The sequence below is a fragment of the Lissotriton helveticus genome, chromosome 3_1 (genome assembly GCF_964261635.1).
Source record: "Lissotriton helveticus chromosome 3_1, aLisHel1.1, whole genome shotgun sequence".
In the NCBI taxonomy this organism is placed as follows: Eukaryota; Metazoa; Chordata; class Amphibia; order Caudata; family Salamandridae; genus Lissotriton; species Lissotriton helveticus.
The window spans coordinates 153,959,021-153,979,348 of NC_136061.1; the positions used below are offsets into that span (position 1 = coordinate 153,959,021).

General features: G+C 48.2%; 1 protein-coding gene across 8 annotated transcripts in view; it reads right to left on the reverse strand.

The window, feature by feature from the left end:
* The window catches only part of GTF2I (general transcription factor IIi), a 1,750,178-nt gene that overhangs the window by 1,069,098 nt on the left and 660,752 nt on the right, over nucleotides 1-20,328 (reverse strand). For all 8 annotated transcript variants that reach the window (XM_078679426.1, XM_078679427.1, XM_078679425.1 and 5 more), the window contains exon 14: nucleotides 16,095-16,278. In XM_078679426.1, the coding sequence (XP_078535552.1) occupies nucleotides 16,095-16,278 (184 nt within the window). The remainder of the gene's footprint in view (nucleotides 1-16,094; nucleotides 16,279-20,328) is intronic.

The window sequence follows — 20,328 nt, forward strand, 5'->3', positions numbered from 1 at the left end:
TATATATATATATATATCTCTCGCTCCCCTGCACCTTTTCAAAACTGGACACTCGTAGGTGGGTGCCGCTAACACGGTGGTGCTCCTTGTAAATATACCGCTCCAAAACCCTCTCACCCAGCCGGGAAGAAAAGTAGCAGCACTCGTGGGATTCTTATCAGCTCAGTTTATTCAACGCTTCACAAACGCGTTTCGGGGTTCTTCCTTCTTCAGTGTGTTTACTTTATGTAAACTGAGGCACCATTTTTAACCACAAGTGATGCTAACTTACAGTTTTCAGGCGAGATTAGCTCAGTGGCAGTGAGCTATCTCGACCTGAGAATTGAAATTAGAGAGAACAGGATTACTACGGCCTTATATCGGAAGCTAACTGCTGGAAATAGCACATTGCATGCTACCAGCAGTCATCCAGTGAAATTAAAAAACAGCATCCCTTATGGAGAGTTTTTACGTCTCAAATGAAACTGTTCCAGAGAATGTGATTTTGCTAAAACAGCTCGAGAAAGTCTGGAAAGATTTATTGCCAGAGGTTACGGTCCAGAACTTCTTGAGAATACGTTAAGAAAGGTTAGCAAAATATCAAGAAAAAGCTTACTAACTAACAACAATGAGGTAAAGGCAAGCGAGGGTAGGTTTTGTTTTATCACAACCTACTCGGAAGAAACTAACTCTATAAGTGCCATTTTCCGCAAGAACTGGCATGTTTTAAAAACTGATGCAATCATTGGAATGGATATTCCACCAGTTCCACAAATAACCTTTAAGGTGGCGAGGTCTCTTGGAGATAAATTGGTTCACAGCCATTTGGACAATACTGTATCTAAACAGAACACACTTACCGAGATGAAACGCTTTTACCCTTGCGGCAGATGCAAGGCATGTGCATTTAGCAAAAGGGTTTTAGGCTATGACATCCCAGGGTTGAAAGAACGAAAAACAATAAACAAGTTTATAACATGTCAAACTACACATGTAGTTTACTGATTAGTGTGTGCCTGTAAACAAAGGTACATAGGTAGCACCATACACAGTGTTAAAGTGAGGATTTTGGAGCACATGCGTGCAATTATGAACAAAGACATGAGTTATCCAGTGGCAAGGCATTTCACCATTAAACATAACAGCAACAGAGATCTACTCCAATATTTTGGATTAGATCATGTACCACTTCACATCGGAGGGGGGGGACAGAGTACTCAAACTAAGGAGATTAGAGTCTAGATTCATTATTGACTTACAAACTAAAACTCACAAGGGTTTGAACAGCGGTGAGGAACTAACAGTACACCTAGGGAGCTAGGTCCGAGCCATTCTATATGAAATTACTTTGAAGATGTGATAAGATCTTGACATTTGATGAACTATTTTTGACAGATGATGGACAAGCCGATACACGGCGAGACTGGAGTGAGGCAGGGCGGTTCCGTATATAGGAATCGCCATTAGCCGATCCACGGCAATATTTAACAAGTGATGTGCGTTAAAACCGCCTTTGATATTAAATTATGTAAATATGTGAGATTGCACAGGAAGTAAATATATCTATATAAATATTGTATATATCGATGTAGATATGTACAGAGCTTGATATATATTTAAATATTGCGGTTTTTGCACATTACAAGATGGCGCCCATTGAATGTTTGTGGCGAGTAGTCCTACATCGTTTTCATTATCTGTCACTTGTGGTTAAAAATGGTGCCTCAGTTTACATAAAGTAAACACACTGAAGAAGGGAGAACCCCGAAATGCATAGCATTGACTGATGGGAAAGCATCTCCCGTAGCCGCAGAGAAGCTGACTTTTGTGGGGGGGTGGGAGGGGGCAGGGGAAGGGGGGGGCGAGGTTCCTCATGTGCCCTTTGCATATCTATTCTTCTGAGTGTCAATTGTTGTAACAGAAAATTCACATGATTTATCTATGCACAGACCTCCAGCTCAATCAAATATATTCTTGGACACCAGGTCAATTATCACCAGTTCAATTGTCAGCTGTGCATGGTCGGGATTCTGTCTCTCCCCCTATTGGACCTGGACAAAACAAACCACACCTGTATACACAGTTGGCTGGAACATATACCCCATGCCTTATGGACAGTAACAGCAGCAAAGCTTTCAGCACACTGATGTACAAAATTGATACAATTATGGAACTCTTACAATAACCACCTGTACATTTTACAGATGTATTGCATTTTCTAATAGGGTTACAATTTTTTTCGCCCACTAGCATGAAACAAGAGAAGGACTAATTGAAAGGATTGTCCCTAATGTGGAAATTTCGATATCCTAAGTGTTTGTCTTCATGTGGCATTCAGCATTTGCAGTTCTGATAGTTGAAGTTGTTTTGAGTGGGTGGTGAATTGACAGGCTGTGCAGTTACCACAAGGATAGTGACCACTGACCGGGGACATTGAGACGCTCCTGATGGTTTCTATTTTTGCAGAAGACAATCAACTTAAAACAAAAACATTCACCAAACCTACTGCTAAAAACAGTCTACTATCCTATAAGAGCCATCACCCCAAACCACTGAGGGACAATTTACCTTATAGTCAATTTTTACGTCTGAAAAGAAACTTTCTGCCCGTCTACCTATGAGGTCCAAAAATTGGTCAACAAGAATTGGAAAATCCTCAACACTGGGAAATTCGACTGGCCAAAACCACGTTTTGCAAATAGAAGATCCAAAAACTTACGAGACACATTGGTCCACACCCGGCCACGTAAAACATACAGTCAAGAAACCATCAGGAGCGTCTCAATGTCCCCGGTCAGTGGTCACTATCCTTGTGGTAACTGCACAGCCTGTCAATTCACCACCCACTCAAAACAACTTCAACTATCTGAGACTCTAAACTGGACCCAAAAACAGCACACGAACTGTAATTCTTCCTGTGTCATCTACTTGGTCATTTGTCCATGTAAAAAACTATACATAGGTATGACGTGCCGCAAAATCAAAATCAGAATAGGGGAACATCGCAGCAACATTCGCCTGAAGAAAACCACTACTAAACTGTGTGCCCACTTTCTAGAGAAAGGACATTCCTGTGATGACATAAGATGGACGGTCATAGAGATGTTGACCGATAAAACCCATAACGCAGAAAGAATTCTGCACGAAAAAGAGCAACGGTGGGTGGACCGTTTGAAGACCAATATCACTGGGATGAATGATAACGTGCCCTGGCACCAATTTGCGGTTCACTAAAGACACCCTGAAATTTGAAGTTACTTTACATCTTTTCAAATTGAGGTCTGTACACCGCTTTATAAATCTAAAGAAATCTCAAGTTCAGTACTGAATCTGTCCAGTGTGGAATCTTACAACTTCCCATAAGGGGTCGCTGCATTTACTCTCATCCGATTGTGGTCAAGTAACCCACTCGCAAATCATACCACATTTTGTACTGCATTATAATGTAACATTATAATCTTATAATCTAATATCACACTCTTTCTGAGGAGTTATACACACACTCGCTGATCCTAACATCCAGGTGACTGTGTAACGACTCAATAAAGTTTCTTCAAAGAAACGTAGTCTTAAACCCTCCCACAGACGCTATCCTGACGTCCGGGGGCAGAGTCAGCACAAGCAGCGTAGGATCGCAGACACGCGGGTAATGGCGAAACGCGCATCTCTCTCGGTATTTCCAAATTCTTCTCCGAGTAGGTAAGAGATTTTTGAACTACTTATACTTGTTCTCTACAGCTCTGAACCTCCCCGATGAAAGCAACAATCTCCGCATTAGGGGGTAAGTGCCTCATCTAGAACGTCTGTTTGAGCGCGCTTTCACTATTTTACCGCATTAGAGTCAGGCACTCCGCGTTCCTCATAAGCAGGGCGTATCCCTCACCAGCAACGTAAATATCCTCGTTGTATTGGTCTCCAACGAGCTTATAGGGGTGATAGACTCTCCAACAATCAGCACGCATGATGGGCCACATTCCATCACGGGCATAACGCACGCATTTAATGGCGCTGTATCATACATCTTTACAGCTTTCTCAACCGCTCTCAACTCATCCCTCTTTCCTCTACTCTACCAGGGAATGCTCCTACTGTTTAGAAATGAAATACAATGTGTCTAGCTTAAATTAGGCTCTGTGGTAGTAGTTAAGACTAATGCTTACTACTGTGCCTTTCTCACTCATGCAATATGGTACAAATGTTTCATTACCTTGCACAACATGTCTGTATGTAATTTCTTTTGCAGGCTTTTCAAACTCGAGCGGTTTAAACACTGACCCTCGCTGTTTCCATTGAACTCCACATAATAAGTGTGAGTAGAACATTCATGTTTGTCTGTCCATTTCCGTCCTGACGAAAGCCCCGTAGACTCCTTTGAGCCAAGGGGGGCTGAAACATGTCGACACTCTTGTAATTGAATACTTCTGGATCACATAATCCGATCTAGGACAAGTACCCATTGGTTTTATTATAAGATCTTCACCATTTCATTAAAATTTCCCTAGGTGCTGATCTCATTTTTAACAGTCTTTTTTTTTTTGAATTTTTTTGATCTTTCTTTGCACAAAAATTCTTTTTTCTCTGGCCACTGCAACCCAGACCAGAGGAGCCTCTGGTTGAGGCAGGCACCCACACTATCTATGGTACCCAATGATAACTGCCAACGAACCACAATGTAGGGGCGGAGGAACGATATATACCGCTATACCTATTCACATTGGGTCTTTTGAGGGTACCGTAGTTTATTATAAGTCTGAAGAGAAGATTTATATTTCATATGAGTACTTGCATTGTCTTCAAGTCTCCATTTCCTCTCTAGTTTACGACAATTGTTTGAGCTTTCAGCGGGTCACTGAACCATGGTTCTGAAGGTATACTCCTAGAGTGTCAACACTGTTTGGCGGGGGCTGGTTGTAAAATGGCTGAATTGAGCGAGGAATGGTACTGGGCTGTGGCTTGATCAGGCAGCAGACAAATGAGGTAGAGTTTCTAAAAGAAGAGGATGTAAAGATCTAGCATCTACTTTATTCCAGGGGCGACTGACAACTTTTAAATAAAAGGAACTTGGGGGGTGTGGCCAAACAGCATGGCCGACAGGACGTGAGCTACTTCGGCTCCCGACTGGCCAGCCGCACAAATCCTGAAAAAAGTCTTCTTGCAGAGCTCGGACCGGACCCGTGAGTCTGTCCGGGACCCTACAGACGGGGGGGAACACCCGGTGGAGAATTCGGACTGCCCCGTGGTCTGGGAGCAGCCATCCCAGCGTTGGGCCAGCAAGACTGCCAGCCGGAAACTACGTGAGGCCGGGTGTGCTGCCTTTGCTGCCGTGAAGACTCGATGCTGGCGGCCGCCTCGGATACGGCGGATTGACCCTGGCGCCTCGCTGCTGCGGGGGAGGCACCCACTGCCATCGGGGTCCTCCCGCGGGGGGCTAAACATCCGTATCGCATCCGCCCCCACGGGTGGACGTTGAACCGTGTGTGGAGCCGCGGGGAGCCTGGGGATTACAGTGGAGCTCCTCCTGCCTGGAGCGTGCCACTCGCTCCTCGACTGTCCCTGTGATCACTCCGGAGCTGCGGCAAAGTGGTGACGGCGCCCTGTCGCGGTGGGGGGGGTGACTGGCGGCCAGGAACCCGGGACCGCACCTATGCAATGCCGGGGATGCGGCCTGCATCGATGCGGGTGAGGCCCGCTGCCGGAGACTGTTGCGCATTCGGCGGACCGGATTGGGCGCCTCGCTGTGACCGGAGGTGCACCCACAGACATCTGGAGCCTGTCGCGAGAGGTTGGGCCCCTGTATTGCCTCTGGCCCCCATGTGTGGATGGCGGATCGCGCGGGTGCCCGGGGGCCAGCGATTGGACATCAGCGGCCCGGTACAGGCGATCTTCCATCGGGTCTCCCTGGAACCCACCTGAGGTACGGCGGGGGGTGCTTGGGGGCGGCGCCCCATCTAGAGGCAACCCGAACTACAACCAGACACCCGGGGTAGTAGCTACGAGAGGCCCGGAAAGCAGCGTGCATAACAGGAGGTGAGCCGCGTGGTCTGGGGCTCGGTGGCGGCTCCTGTGGACTTGGAGGAAGCGTGGTGGTGACCGCTGCTGAATCCTGCTTTGCCATGAGGCTCCAAAAACAGTGGCATGAGCCCGGGGGCACGGTGGAGCAGCACCAGAGGATTGGGGTCTGAGATACTGGTCGAGGGGACAGTGACCTGCGGCGGAAGTCCTGCAGAGACTGTGTACTCCCTTATTCTATTCTCATCGTGACGAAGAGGAGTGAGGGCGGTACACCGTGGTCGGGCCCGGGCTCTTCTCCCCGGGGGACTCCTGCAGTGCCTCCTCTGGCTCGCCGGTGGGGCAGGTATCTTGTGAGGAGAGGACCTGAGACGCGGACCCCAAACTAACCCTTGCAAGCCAACACAATGGGTAAGAACAGGCTTCCCCACGCCTCTCTACCCAATACCATAACGCAATATACCACCCAACCCCTCCCCTCACAGACGGGTCTGGACGGGGAGGGTGATGCGGCCAACGAGCCCTCTCGGGCGGAGCCCCTGCAAGCGATACAGGGATCCCGCACCACCCTGCAGAAGCAGATAGAGACAGTCTCTATTTATGTAAACCTGTTCCGGGCGGACCTGAGGAAAGTAGTGTATAAAGTTTCCACTGCGGAGGGGGATATAGTCCAGCTACAGGGAGAGGTCGCTTCCCTGAAGAAAACAGTCTCGCAGCTCACCTCCGCGACAGGGGAACTGGAGCGCAGAGCGGCGGAGGGGAGGGCACGCCGCAGCAACAATATCGCCATACTCAACACCTATGCCCCGAATACAGGTGACCCAGACTTTTTTCAGACCATACAGGAGGTTCTGGTCCCGGAGCTGGAGGTTCCGCTGCTCTTGTTTGGGGACTTTAACTGAGTCCTAGACCCCATCCTTGATAGATTTCCACCCCGAGCGAGCACAAAGCCGCGTATGACAGCGAAACTCCGAGAGGTCATGGGGAATATAGGAGCCCAGGATATCTGGCGCCAGAGACACCCGACTCAGAAGGTATACACCTGTTTTTCCTCCACTCACAATACATATAGTCGTCTGGACAGGATCTTAGTCGCAAACCCAGAAGCCACCATGTCCTTTGAGGTCCCCCATCAGGCGCGATTCCTTTCTTATCACTCCCCTGTGGCGTGTGTGGTGCAGTGGGGGCCCCGGTGTGTCGCCCCTGGACCTAAAGGTTACCAGCGAAGATCCTGAATGACCAGGTGGGGGAGCACCACATAGAAACTGCCATCGCCGACTACGTAGACTTTAACTGGGGAAGGAGGGATCTCACTGGCCACGAAATGGGACGCCCTAAAGGGTGTTCCAGAACGATCGGAAGGGGGCAATGCGGAACGATTCTTGGAGACTTGGATACGCACGAAACTCTGCCCCGCGGGTCTGTCGGAAGTATTTGTGGTAGAGCGGGCCCATAGGGCGCTGGTCCCGCTGTCACGGCTGGGCGCTCCCCCGAGAGCCCTAATTGCTCAAATCCTGAATTATCGAGATCGAGACTGTATCCTGAAAGCGGCCAGAGAAACGGCGAACGTCACCTTTGACAACGCTAAGATCTCCATCTACCCGGACTACACCCGCCAGGTGCAGGAGCAGAGGAAATCCTTCCTCGCTGTGAAGCAGAAACTCAGAGACCTCCACATGCAGTACATGTTACTCTACCCTGCCAAGCTCAAGGTCATATTCCAGGAAAAGGCGCACTTCTTTGATAACCCGGAGGAGGTATTGGAGTGGCTTGAGATCCGAGGAGATGCCCTCCCGACGGGTGAGCGTGGGGGAGCCCGGAGTGCTTGGGGCTCCAGACCGCCATGGAGGAGAGGCAACAGACGCAGGAATCAATCGGCGGATGCCGCCCAGGGGGAGAGACAGAGAATCACGGTGGGAGACAACGGTGCCTTCCGCATGGAGTCTTCAGAGACAGATGCACCCCCCACGTGCTTTCGGTGGCGACGCCCCAGGACGGGGAATTGGTGCCGGAAATCCTGCAGCCAACTACAGATACTGTTCCTGAGACTGTCAGGGACTCACTTACAACCTCCCCGGCCCAGCATTGAGGATGATATCCTTCCATTGTTTCTTTCCTCAACTGTTATGGTGGGGGGAGGCCTACCATTTAAGGGCTGGGGGTTGCCTCCCTTGGGGGGTTCCGGCTAGTCGAATCTTCGCACATAACTAGAGGGGGAGTTATCGAACAGAGAGCTGGGAAGCTGGGGTCCCAAATAGGGGTTGGATGATCACTAATGCACTACCCTGGGGGCTTGGGCGCATGCCCCTGGGCTGTCCAAGACAGCAAAATACGCACTGAGGAGGCTGCATTGAGTTGGGCGCTAGGCCTGGACAAGGGAGGACTTAGTAGTTTCCCGGACGCTTACTCAGTTGGCCAGAGACTCTGCACAATGTCTTGGGGCGGCTGGCATGGGCCGGGCGCTGGACTTGGGGGAAGGGGGTTCTCTTCTCCAAATGTTGGGTAGTTTGGCCCGGTTGGGCTCATGGGTTGGCTGTGCATGTCAGGGCACCAGCATGGGAAGGGCATTTCTGCATGTTTTGTTGTTCGTGGGTGGGGGAGGGTGTTCATGGGGGGGTGTTTGTTTAATTCAGGCATCGTGTGTATTGCATTTCGGGCACGGCAATGGGGTGGCCACACGGGACGTGGGCTAAGGTATGATTGGTTACTTCACCTAACATGGGGCATAAATTCCTGAGTTGGAACGCGAGAGGGCTGGGTACGTGCACCAAGAGATATAGGGTCCTGCCCTCCAGGAAAGTCACCTCACAGATGACGGGGATCAGATATTGGGGAAAAAGTGGCGGGCACAGGTTTTCTACTCTTCATTTTCCACATGTGCCAGGGGGGTCCTAGTGTGGGTGGCCCCCGGGGTCCCGTTTGCTGTCCAGTATGTGGGGGCTGATATCCATGGGAGGTTCCTGCTCCTTAGAGCTAAACTAGATGGCAGGGATATCGCCATACTCAACACCTATGCCCCGAATACAGATGACCCAGACTTTTTTCAGACCATACAGGAGGTTCTGGTCCCGGAGCTGGAGGTTCCGCTGCTCTTGTTTGGGGACTTTAACTGAGTCCTAGACCCCATCCTTGATAGATTTCCACCCCGAGCGAGCACAAAGCCGCGTATGACAGTGAAACTCCGAGAGGTCATGGGGAATATAGGAGCCCAGGATATCTGGCGCCAGAGACATCCGACTCGGAAGGTGTTTTTCCTCCACTCACAATACATATAGTCGTCTGGACAGGATCTTAGTCGCAAACCCAGAAGCCACCATGTCCTTTGAGGTTACCCATCAGGCGCGTTTCCTTTCTGATCACTCCCCTGTGGCGTGTGTGGTGCAGTGGGGGCCCCGGTGTGTCGCCCCTGGACCTAAAGGTTACTAGCGAAGATCCTGAAGGACCAGGTGGGGGAGCACCACATACAAACTGCCATCGCCGACTACGTAGACTTTAACTGGGGAAGGAGGGATATCTCACTGGCCACGAAATGGGACGCCCTAAAGGCGGTGATGAGAGGGGTGTGCATGAGCCTAATCTATAGGGTTTGGAAACAGCTCCAACGAGAGCTACAGGAGGCGGAAAGCCACCTCGTGGAATAACAGACCTCTGGGGTCCACAACACTGTCACGAGAGAGAGAGAGAGAGAGGGGGGGGGGGAAGGGGGGGGGGGGGGGGTGAGTATGAGACTCGGACCTGCATGCACGACATTCTAGGTAGGCTCGATAAATATAGTCTCACACAATATAGGCAGCGTCTTCATAGGGAGGGTGATAAATTGGGCAGACTGTTAGCTTGGATTCTTCGACGGAAGAGGGCTCCGGAGAAGATTATGGCCTTGCGGGGGCCTACGGGGGGCTTGGTCCACTCTGAAATGGGACTGCTGCGGGTCCTTTGGTCCCATCTCCAGCGGGTGTACGCTATGGACCCCACAGTTACGGAGACGTCTTATCTCCCTTACCTTCATGAATTGTCCCTGCGGTCTCTCCTTAGGCCGGAGCAGGAAGACTTTGATGAAGTTCAGTCTTTGAGTGAGGTGCGCACCGCCCTGCAGCGCCTGCCGAGGGCCAAGTCACCAGGGAGTGACGGATTCCCTCCTGAGTTCTATCAGGCCTTCGGGGATGTACTCTCCCAACTTCTACTGCAAGTTTATCTTGAGGGGTTTGAGAGCGGGACTCTCCTGCAGAGCATGACGCTAGGGGAAATATGCATGATCCTGAAACCGGGGGGAGACGCCCAAGAGCCTTCATCGTATCGTCCGATCACGATGATCAATACGGACGTTAAGATCTTGTGCAAGCTCCTGGCCATGTGCTTAGCGTCATACAAGACTCATTTGCCACGAGGACATGCAGAAATGCCCTTCCCATGCTGGTGCCAGGACATGCACGGGACGTAATACGGCCATGAATCTGCGGCGGTTGAATCACATTTTACATGAGGTGCGTGGGCAGGAAGAGCAGATGGTGTTGGTATCTATTGACCTCGCCAAGGTGTTTGATACAGTCAACTGGGGTTATCTTCTCGAAGTCCTCCGGGCCATGGGGATAGGCCCCAATTTTTGTTCCTGGATTCCCATCTTGTACACGGCCCCGCGTGCCAGGGTGAAACTTGGGGGCGCACGGTTCGAGGAGTGGCGGTTGGGACGGGGTATGCGCCAGGGGTGCCCCCTCTCGCCGCTACTATTTGCCCTAGCCATAGAGCCCCTCGCTGTTCGGGTCCGCACAGACATAGAGCAGTGGGGCGTCAGAGTGGGGGACACGTGCAATGTCATTTCCCTATATGCGGACGATGCTTTGTTCTATTTGACCGCCCCTCCCCCCCGGTACCCAGTGCCGAATCTGTTGCATCATTTGGACTGTTTTGGGAAGGTGTCGGGGCTAGGACTCAACCGCCATAAGTCCCCGATCTTCTCACTGGCGGGGTTGGACTCGGTGCCCTTGGGAGACCTACCTGACCTCGGGCTGCGCTGGGAGCGGGAAGGGTTCCGTTATCTTGGCATACGGGTGGCTTCGACGGGCGCGCAGACGTTAGCCCAGAATGTGGATCGTATACTCGCGTCCCTACAGCAGTCAGTGTCTTTCTGGAGTTCTCTACCACTCTCGTTGATGGGAAGACTGGCCGTCGCCAAGATGGTGATGCTGCCTAGGACGTTATATGTCATCCAGAAATCGCTGTGTCCGCTCCCACCACGAGTCTTCCGCACTCTTAATACTTTTCTCACGTCCCTGCTCTAGGCGGGCCGACGCAGTAGGGTGGCTCTACACACAGCTGTCCACAGCTACGAGGAGGGGGGCCTTGAAGCCCCGCGCTTCGACCTATACTATTAGGCGGCCCAGTTGCAACATGCCGCCCATTGGTTTACAGACACTGACAATTGGAGACGCGCTGCCTCTCTGGGCGGGGCCAATACCTACATTTCAGGGTCCTCCAGGAGGTGGCAAAGGTCACCTGGCCCCAGTACCCAGACGCACTGACACACACTTTGGACATCCTCCATTCCTGTGGCAAGGGGCTAAGGCTGATTTCACTCCTCTATAAGGCCATGAAACGGGACTCAAGCTCTCCGGTGCCGCCATCCGCTGGACCAGGGACAATGGACGCGCATAGGTACCCTCATGCGCAAGGTCTCATGCAATGCAAGGTTTAAACTGACGCACTTCAATTTTCTACACCGCACCTACCTAACCCCAGTATCATTGTAGCGCATCTCTGAGGATAGGGGAAAGAGATGCCCTAGATGTCACGCTGAGGAAGCGGGCTTCCTGCACTTAGCCTGGGACTGCCCTTTGGTTAGGCAATTCTGGGTGGGGCTGGTCAAGCGAATAGTCACAGCCACGGGCCTCCGGTTGGTGCTTGAGCCCCTGCATTGCCTGCTTGCACTGGTCCGGAAGCCGAAGAAAAAGAAACTTTCGTACAAATTCCTGCAATTAATGTTGGTGCTAGCCAGGCGCAGAGTGGCAATAACTTGGATGGTGCGAAGGGCCCTCGAGGTATCCACTCGGCTCAGGGATGTAAGGGAGTGGTCATTGGCCGAGGAAACTCACATGCAACTCACTCGGAGGGATGAGAAGTTGCATGATGATCTAATGGCCTGGCGCGTAATGTGTGCATTGGGGCTGGCGGAAGAGGAGCCCGCCTCATGTGACACGGGTGGAAATGGTGGGTTGGACACGCCTGCTGGGTCTGGGTCTGACGGGGAGCAGGGGCGCGAACTCCAGTGATATTCACCGCCTGTATCACTGTCATGCCTGGCTCTCTCTCACTGTTTTATTATGTGCTTTTGTATCCCTTCCCCATGAGTCCGTTCCCTCTCTGATGCCGCCTGTTGTCCTAAGTGCCGCTAATGAGGTTGTCGATCTGCGTACATACACTGAATGGATGCCAGTTGTGTGTTATTGTTTATGATGTATAAACTGGAAAAATAAAGTTTAAAAAAATAAAATAAAAGGAACTTTAAAACTTTCCTTTGAGGCAATAGTATATCAAATAAGACTGCCTTAGGATCCGACCAGATCATAGGCAAAGATCCGGTCCATCTTAGGTCAGAGTTATCAAAAGAAATTCTGTCTGAGCAGTGTACAGCGGTATGAGTGGAATCTATAACAAGTTAACACCTCTTTGTATGGCCTTTAAAACTCTGAAACTGGCATCTCCTAAAATCATGACTGGCCTGCTTTTACCTTATGTCCCCTCTCGCCAGCTCGGCTCTATGGGACACCATCTAGTGGTGGTTCCTAGAGTCAGGAGGGCTCATGCTGGTGGTCGTTCTTTTCGAAATAGAGAAGCCACCCTCTGGAAATCTTTACCGGCCCATATTTGAGCGATCACTAACTACCTCGAATTTAGGAAATCTCTAAAAACCTTTCTCTTCCCCATTCCGTAGGTCCTGGGCCTTTTATGTTCGGGATGCCTCTGTGCTGGGGCAGCTGTTGCGCTTAATAACCCCGTTAAGATAACATAACACAGCCCTGCACCAGCCATCTGATCAATAAGTGCTTTTGTATATGGATTGGCAACACTTTCCAGATGGAAGTTAAAGTCCCCTACTACTGTGAAATTGGAGTGTTCAACTTTGCCAGCTAAAAAGTGGCCTAAATTATCTAAAAAAGCAGCCTTGGATTTGGGTGGAAAGTAGAGTAAGTTCCATTAAAAGAGTATTGATCGTAGAGTTCGATCAAATGCTTCGCAGTCCTGGTTGTCCAAGTCCAGTTTAATACCAGATTTAAAGCTAGGTTTGAGAATGAGGGCTATGCAATGGCCTTTACTCCCTACCCGATCTACTTTGTGAATTTTGACCCTGCTGATATGGCCAGAAGAAGATCCGGGTCCGAGTAGGTGTCTGCCCTAGTCTCAGTAATGAAGGCTATCTCTATATGATTGGATTCTAAAAACTCTTGAATTGCAATAGAATTCTTAATGAATGACCTCACACTGATAGATGCACCATAGGGGTCTCTTGGTTTAGGTATTTTTCCTTGCACCTTGTCCGCCACTTTGGGGACGTGATGAGCTTGTGATATTTAGCATTTATATGTATGAAGATACTTTGCTAGAAACCAAGATGTTACTTACCTGTAATACCAGTTCAAGGACTTCATCGTTAAATTCAGAAACAACCATTCCTTATCCTCAGTGAAGAACGGTTGCCTACTGAAAATGTATTAATTTTTCCGTGCTTAAAACTAGGAAATAAAAAGTTTCACTGCAGCCTCACTGTGGTATGCTTATACATATATCTAAGAACAAAATGAGTTTGATATTTTCCTTTTGCCTTAAAGGATAAAAAACGATAAGCAAGTGACTCTTTATGGGCGTTTTTATTTTGTTTCACTTTTTCAGGTTTTTTTCCCTCTCTATTTCAAACGTTAAGTATTCAGTGTTTATGAATATTAAGGAAGACACCTTGATAGAGAACCAGTGTTGTCTGAACCCTGATGGCATTATGAGATTCATTAAGCAAGGTGTCTCTCTTCATGCAGCATAATTCACTGGAGTTCAATGGAATTGGAGGGAAAAAAAGAAAACTGCTGAACCAGCTGGTTGAAAAGGTTACCCGCTAACATCCTGGGCATCTGCTAGTAAACATGGCATTTATTGGGTTAAGTCATGAAAAGATGCTAATGTGGGCTCCTCAGCACTCAAATAATGGGGATAGGTTTTTGCTAGTCAATCTCCAATTCATGATTGATAGTTTAGTATCCGGTTAGGGCATCGGTGCAGACATTGTCAATGGTTGGAACATGCTTGACATATGCCTATACTGAAGTTTAGAGTCCACAGCGGCCAACAGTACATAGATGTCCTACTGTTAGTACAAATCTTCACCCGAGAACTTTTCACCTGTGAGAGGTGGGCCTTAACTACTCCAACAGGATGTAGAAGCTGTCTGCTAAAGGGGATCAGAAGATACGTACGTGCCAGGCCTGCAATTAATTTCTACAAAGAATTAATGACACATACGGCACAAGAAAGTTTAGTGGACAGAGAGAGTATGGCCTAAAACTTTTTTTAAGTTGCTGCTGCTTAGCTACCAATTAATTGATTTTCTTAAATGCAGGGTGACCATGACGAAAACTTCTCAATCCCCATCAACTTGCCTCAAAAAAAGCACTGTGTAAGTAGTAGCATGCAGAAAGACAGCAACATAAAATTCGGAGTTTTCTGATATTTACAGTCTGAGACGTAATTGAAAAAGCTAAAAAGAAAAATGTTTGCGTTTCCCTCTTTCTGAGGAAGGATAGGTCAACTCTTGAAGTGTGGACATCATGGAATCCAGAAAGAAGATATGAAGTGAAAGATAATGATTGGATTTCTTGATGTTCAGAATAAGACCCAACATTGGCAGCAATTGAATTATGAATTGAATTGGCTACTGTGCTTTTCTGAGACTCTCCGATATACAGTTTTATTAGACCATGTCTGCGAAGGCAACCTGCTCTCAGGACCATGCATGAAACATATCAAGACAAAAATACAGGGCCCTGGACTGGCAGTATACCAGAGTGCACTTACATCCATTCAAACTTGCTTTGCTTACAATTTAAAAGTAAATCTATAAAGATGTGCCCAAATTCATCTAATGATTTATACAGCATCATTTGAAGAGCCTTCTTACCAGTCGGTAATGATATTCTCAATAAAAAAAAAGAAAATCCTCAAAGTACAGTGTCCTTAAGAAGGAGGATTAATTAATGAAAAGTGAATGATATATCAATGGAGACCAGAAGAGAAGTCTAAGAGATTCAGCCGATGTAACAACAACCAGACATAGTGGCTCCAGAGGGCACTGCAAAAGGGGATGATATAGCTGTAACGCCTGAACAAGTTTCCCTGTAGAAAAAAAACGTAAGAACTCTTGTTTTAATTTATTCTCCTGAAACACCTGAAGAGAAGAGTACCTGTTCCCTAGACTTCATTCTAAACTTCTCTTCAAGAGAAGGACAATGTATTTGAAATGTTTCTCCTTAATGTATTTATTATATATAGAAGGTATAGTCTGTTTTCTCTCTTCAGAAAGGCCTTAAAAGGTTTTCTCACTTTAACAGCCGTAGGCGCATCTGAGTAAACATGTAACATGTGTTTAATCATGGTCTTTCCCTACATCACAGGTATTACGGATCATTGAGTAGATGGCTTTATGCTCAAGACGCCGATGGGTCCCATAACACCCAAACAACAACATGCATAAACAGGGGAGCTCTGTAAAGTCCTCTACACATAGGAAACAACTAGATAAATCTTGCGGGCACTGTAAGAGCCTATAGCACTTCCAGTGTAGTCTCATGGAAAAACATACAGCGCAACATAGAGCTGATGACACAACATTGCTCAAGAAAAATTCCAGATTCAACCTGGCTCCGGGTAAAGTTCTTTTAAGGAATAACACACAGACTGCTATTTACAATTTGACATGATCCTAGGATTACAGGTCACATTCAGGCTACAGAGGTAACAGGTGATCATACGGATCATACTAAAATCTTCGGCTCAGCAAATATACAATGTGGAATTATTCAACATTTTTTATTAAACAATTGCAAGGCTTGCGTTTGACCAGTCCTTACTTTTTAATCACAAACCGTATCCTCTCCTTTGCTAGTAGAATTCTTTCGAGACGTGGTATTCCATAGGTAGATGGTCTTCGGAAAGGAATTCCTTCTGGCAAACCTTCAACAAATAGGTCATCAGAATTTGACTGGAAAAGTGGATATGGAATGGACACTGGACCAGATGCATTTATAGCTTGAGCTTAAGAAGAAAAAAAATCTTAAAGTCAGTGAAAATGAATTTAATGTGGACTAACAAGGTAATGTTCATTTCAATTTAAGGTTTCCTTAATGTATCTATAACATGTAGCAACTCTCTTCCACACATCAAATGCAAAAAGTTGTGAGATGGCAGCAAAGTATTTGAAAACCAAAGATATGTCTTTTCAATGGAAAGTTTCAAACTGCCTCTGAGCTATACCATTAGCCACTTTTGCAGGTTACAGTTAATGTACATGTACATTTTATCTGAAAAACTAAAGTTAAAGTTAAGGTATGGTTAGAAGACTAACTTTGTAAAAAATAAATTTGCTTGATTCTTAGCCTTGGTTATGCAGCCATAGCTTCACATTAAAAGCTGTTTTTTCAGAGAATGCCTGAGATTTTGTCTTAAACATGTTACAGTGTTAAGACCAAAGCTAACCATAGCACTGTAACCTTCTTTTTTTGCAGTGGATTTTATTTTGTTGTTAGTAAACCAAAAATATTTTTGGTACGTACAGAGGATGTAAATTCATACAAGTCTTAAATGACTGTTGGTATTTTGGAAAGGAGCAGCACTCCGATAACCAGATCTGGTATAAAAGGTAACAATTAGTCTGACAACCGATTCATACCTTGAAACTATTCTTCAATAGGAGGAGCCTTAGTATCTGTTCACTGTAGAGCTATGTTCTCATTGACAAATAAAAGGCCTAGCTCCACCAATGTATGGAAAATTCAAAAGCTCCACACTGTCCTCTGCGTGCCCCAGAAGAACGATTTTCAAGTTACATTTGAAGGGCCATCCTAGGACCACTATCAGTGTGTTGAATGCTTGTCATAAGCATTCCCGAATCGACCAGGACTCACTGTGCCTTGCTGAAGGGTAGCGTTTCATCCTGGGATCATCATCTGAGCTCCGGTGAGGTGTTTGCTAATTTGGCCCAGAGACTTGTTAAACGCTCTACGCGTCTATTTGCCTGATGTCAAAATGGCGGCATAATCTCCCGGCTGACTTTTCCTTTGTCCCGGAGCGGCTCCTATCAGATATTTCTATTTGGAATTCCGACCGAATTAAGGGATCGGAGCGGTTTTAACAGTATGCCACAGAGTGGCATAGTTTCTTTAGATCTCTGCAAAGCTAATGAATGCAGGTTCGTAACGGTTGTGTAACGGATGTCATTGCCCTACTTTAAATACGTAACACAGTCACTACAGCAAGGTTGCTAGCCACCTGGAACGAACAGGGTGCTTATTAAAAGGAAAACCGACGTCCTATGATTGAAACCAGATGTTACCCCTTTGGCTGGTCTGCTCAGAGCTGCTATACTATAGCGTGAGTTGCGAAGGATATGTGTTCTGATGGATCTAGTGTTGGAGCTTGCAAAGGAAATAAAACCAACAGCAAATCTGGAAATGGTAGTGATATCTGTTAAATAATTAAAGATTGTGGAGGCCAGATCAATGCCAAGTTGCTATTGGTCACAGCCCTGGTTCACCCCTATGCTGACCCCTCGCCTGGGAGCCTGCCAGCACTTCCTTGCCTTCATTCACTCACGCATAGAGAGTGAAATTGGCTGGTTCCACCCTCTGCATTTGGGGGCCATCTTGGAGTGGGCTAATTGACATTATCTCACAGATCTGGTTCAGGAACTCTCCTCTTAACATCACCCATGTGCTACTGATAAACCATTACCATCGGTCAATAGATCAAGTGAAGCAACAGCGCGGGCAGCTGCAACGTTTCTTCCTATCTACTTAAAGGATACTTTGAGTGCCCTGGCGGCCTCTCCCTCATTTACAGCTGCGCAGCAAGTAGTGCCAGCTGCACCGTTTAGGCCTTTTACAGCTGCGCAGCAAGTAGTGCCAGCTGCACCGTTTAGGCCATTAAAAGCTGTGCAGCAAGTAGTGCCAGCTGCACCGTTTAGGCCACTCTATCTATTGGGACAGTTCTGATTGAGTTAGCAGTGAGATGCACTACTTCGCCCCATTCCCTCATAGCTGCGCAGCACTTAGTCAAGTCAAGTCAGAATTTATATAGCGCACTACATACCCATAGGGTCTCAAGGCGCTTGAGGAAGGGGGGGGGGGGGGGGAGGTTTACTTATCGAATATCCATGTTTTAAGTTGTTTTCTGAAGGCTAGGTGGTTTTGAGTAAGGCGGAGGTGGATGGGAAGGGAATTCCAGGTCTTGGCCGCTAAGTAGGAGAAGGATCTTCCTCCCATGGTGGCTTTGTGGATGCGCGGAACAGCGGCGAGGGCTTGGTTGGACGAACGCAGCTGGCGGGTGGGGGTGTAAAAGGAAAGGCGCGTGTTGAGACAATCAGGTCCAAGTTCGTATAGGGCTTTGTGTGCGTGGGTGAGGAGACGGAACGTTATTCTCTTGTTGACGGGGAGCCAGTGAAGGTCTTTCAGGTGAGCGGAGATGTGGTCTGTGCGGGGGATGTCTAGTATGAGTCTGGCTGAAGCATTTTGGATGCGTTGGAGTTTTTTCTGTAGTTTCGCGGTGGAACCGGCGTAAAGGGTGTTTCCGTAGTCCAGACGGCTTGTAACCAGTGCGTGGGTGACCGTTTTTCTTGTTTCGGTGGGGATCCAGTGAAATGTTTTTTTGAGCATGCGTAGGATGTTGAAGCATGAAGATGAGACGGCGTTGACTTGTCTGGTCATCGAGAGTGAGGAGTCCAGGATGATGCCCAGGTTCCGTGCATGGTCCGTCGGTATGGGGGCTTTTCCTAGGGCCGTTGGCCACCAAGAGTCGTCCCAGGCGGAAGGGGATGAGCCTAAGATGAGGACTTCCGTTTTGTCAGAGTTCAGTTTCAGACAGCTGTGCCTCATCCACTCGGCTACTTCTTTCATCCCTTCGTGTAGGTTGGTTTTGGCGGTGGTTGGGTCTTTGGTGAGTGAGAGGATCAGCTGAGTGTCATCAGCGTAGGAGATGATGTTGAGGTTGTGTTGACGTGCAATGGTTGCGAGGGGGCTCATGTAGACGTTGAAGAGGGTGGGGCTGAGGGATGATCCTTGCGGGACTCCGCAGATGACTTCGGTGGCCTCTGACTTAAAAGGGGGGAGGCGGACTCTCTGAGTTCTTCCAGCGAGGAACGAAATGATCCAGTCCAATGCTTTTCCTTGAATTCCGATGTTTCTGAGGCGTTGTATCAGGGTGCTATGGCAGACTGTGTCGAAGGCTGCGGAGAGGTCAAGGAGGATAAGGGCGACTGTCTCCGTTGTCCAGTAGTGTTCGAATGTCGTCTGTTGCTGCGATGAGGGCGGTCTCGGTGCTGTGTTTGGCTCGGAAGCCAGACTGTGAGGAGTCGAGTGATTTGTTGGTTTCGAGGAAGGTGGCGAGCTGATTGTTAATGGCTTTCTCAATGACTTTGGCAGGGAATGGGAGGAGCGAGATGGGACGGTAGTTTTTGAGTTCGGTGGGGTTAGCTGTGGGTTTCTTCAGAAGGGCGCTGAGTTCGGCGTGTTTCCAGCTTTCTGGGAATGTGGTGGAGTTAAGGGAGTAGTTGATGACATCTCGGAGATGGGGTGCGATAATGGAGTCTACTTTGTTGAAGATGTGATGGGGACATGGGTCTGTAGGGGATCCTGAGTGGATGGAGTTCATCAGGCGAATGGTCTCTTCTGTGGTGATTGGGTTCCATTCGAAAAGGATATTCGGAGGAGGTAACGGTTCGGAGGTGAGTGGGGTGGACTGGTTTACAGGTTGGTTGTCAAAGCTGTTATGGATGTCGGCGATTTTGTCATGAAAGAATGAGGCAAGGGAGTCGCAGAGGACTTGAGAGGGGGTGATGTCGTTAGAGCTGGCGGTGGGGTTGGTGAATTCTTTGATGATGTTGAAAAGTTCCTTGCTGTTGTGGGCATTGTTGTCTAGTCGGTCTTTGAGTGCTGATTTCTTGGCTGTCCGGATTAGTTGGTGGTGTTTGCGGGTGGCGTTTTTGAAGGCGGCTTGGGTGATAGTGTTTGGGTCAGTTTTCCAAGTTTTCTCAAGGGAACGACAGAGCTTCTTGGATTTCTTAAGGTCATCGTTGAACCAGGGGGCGTTCTT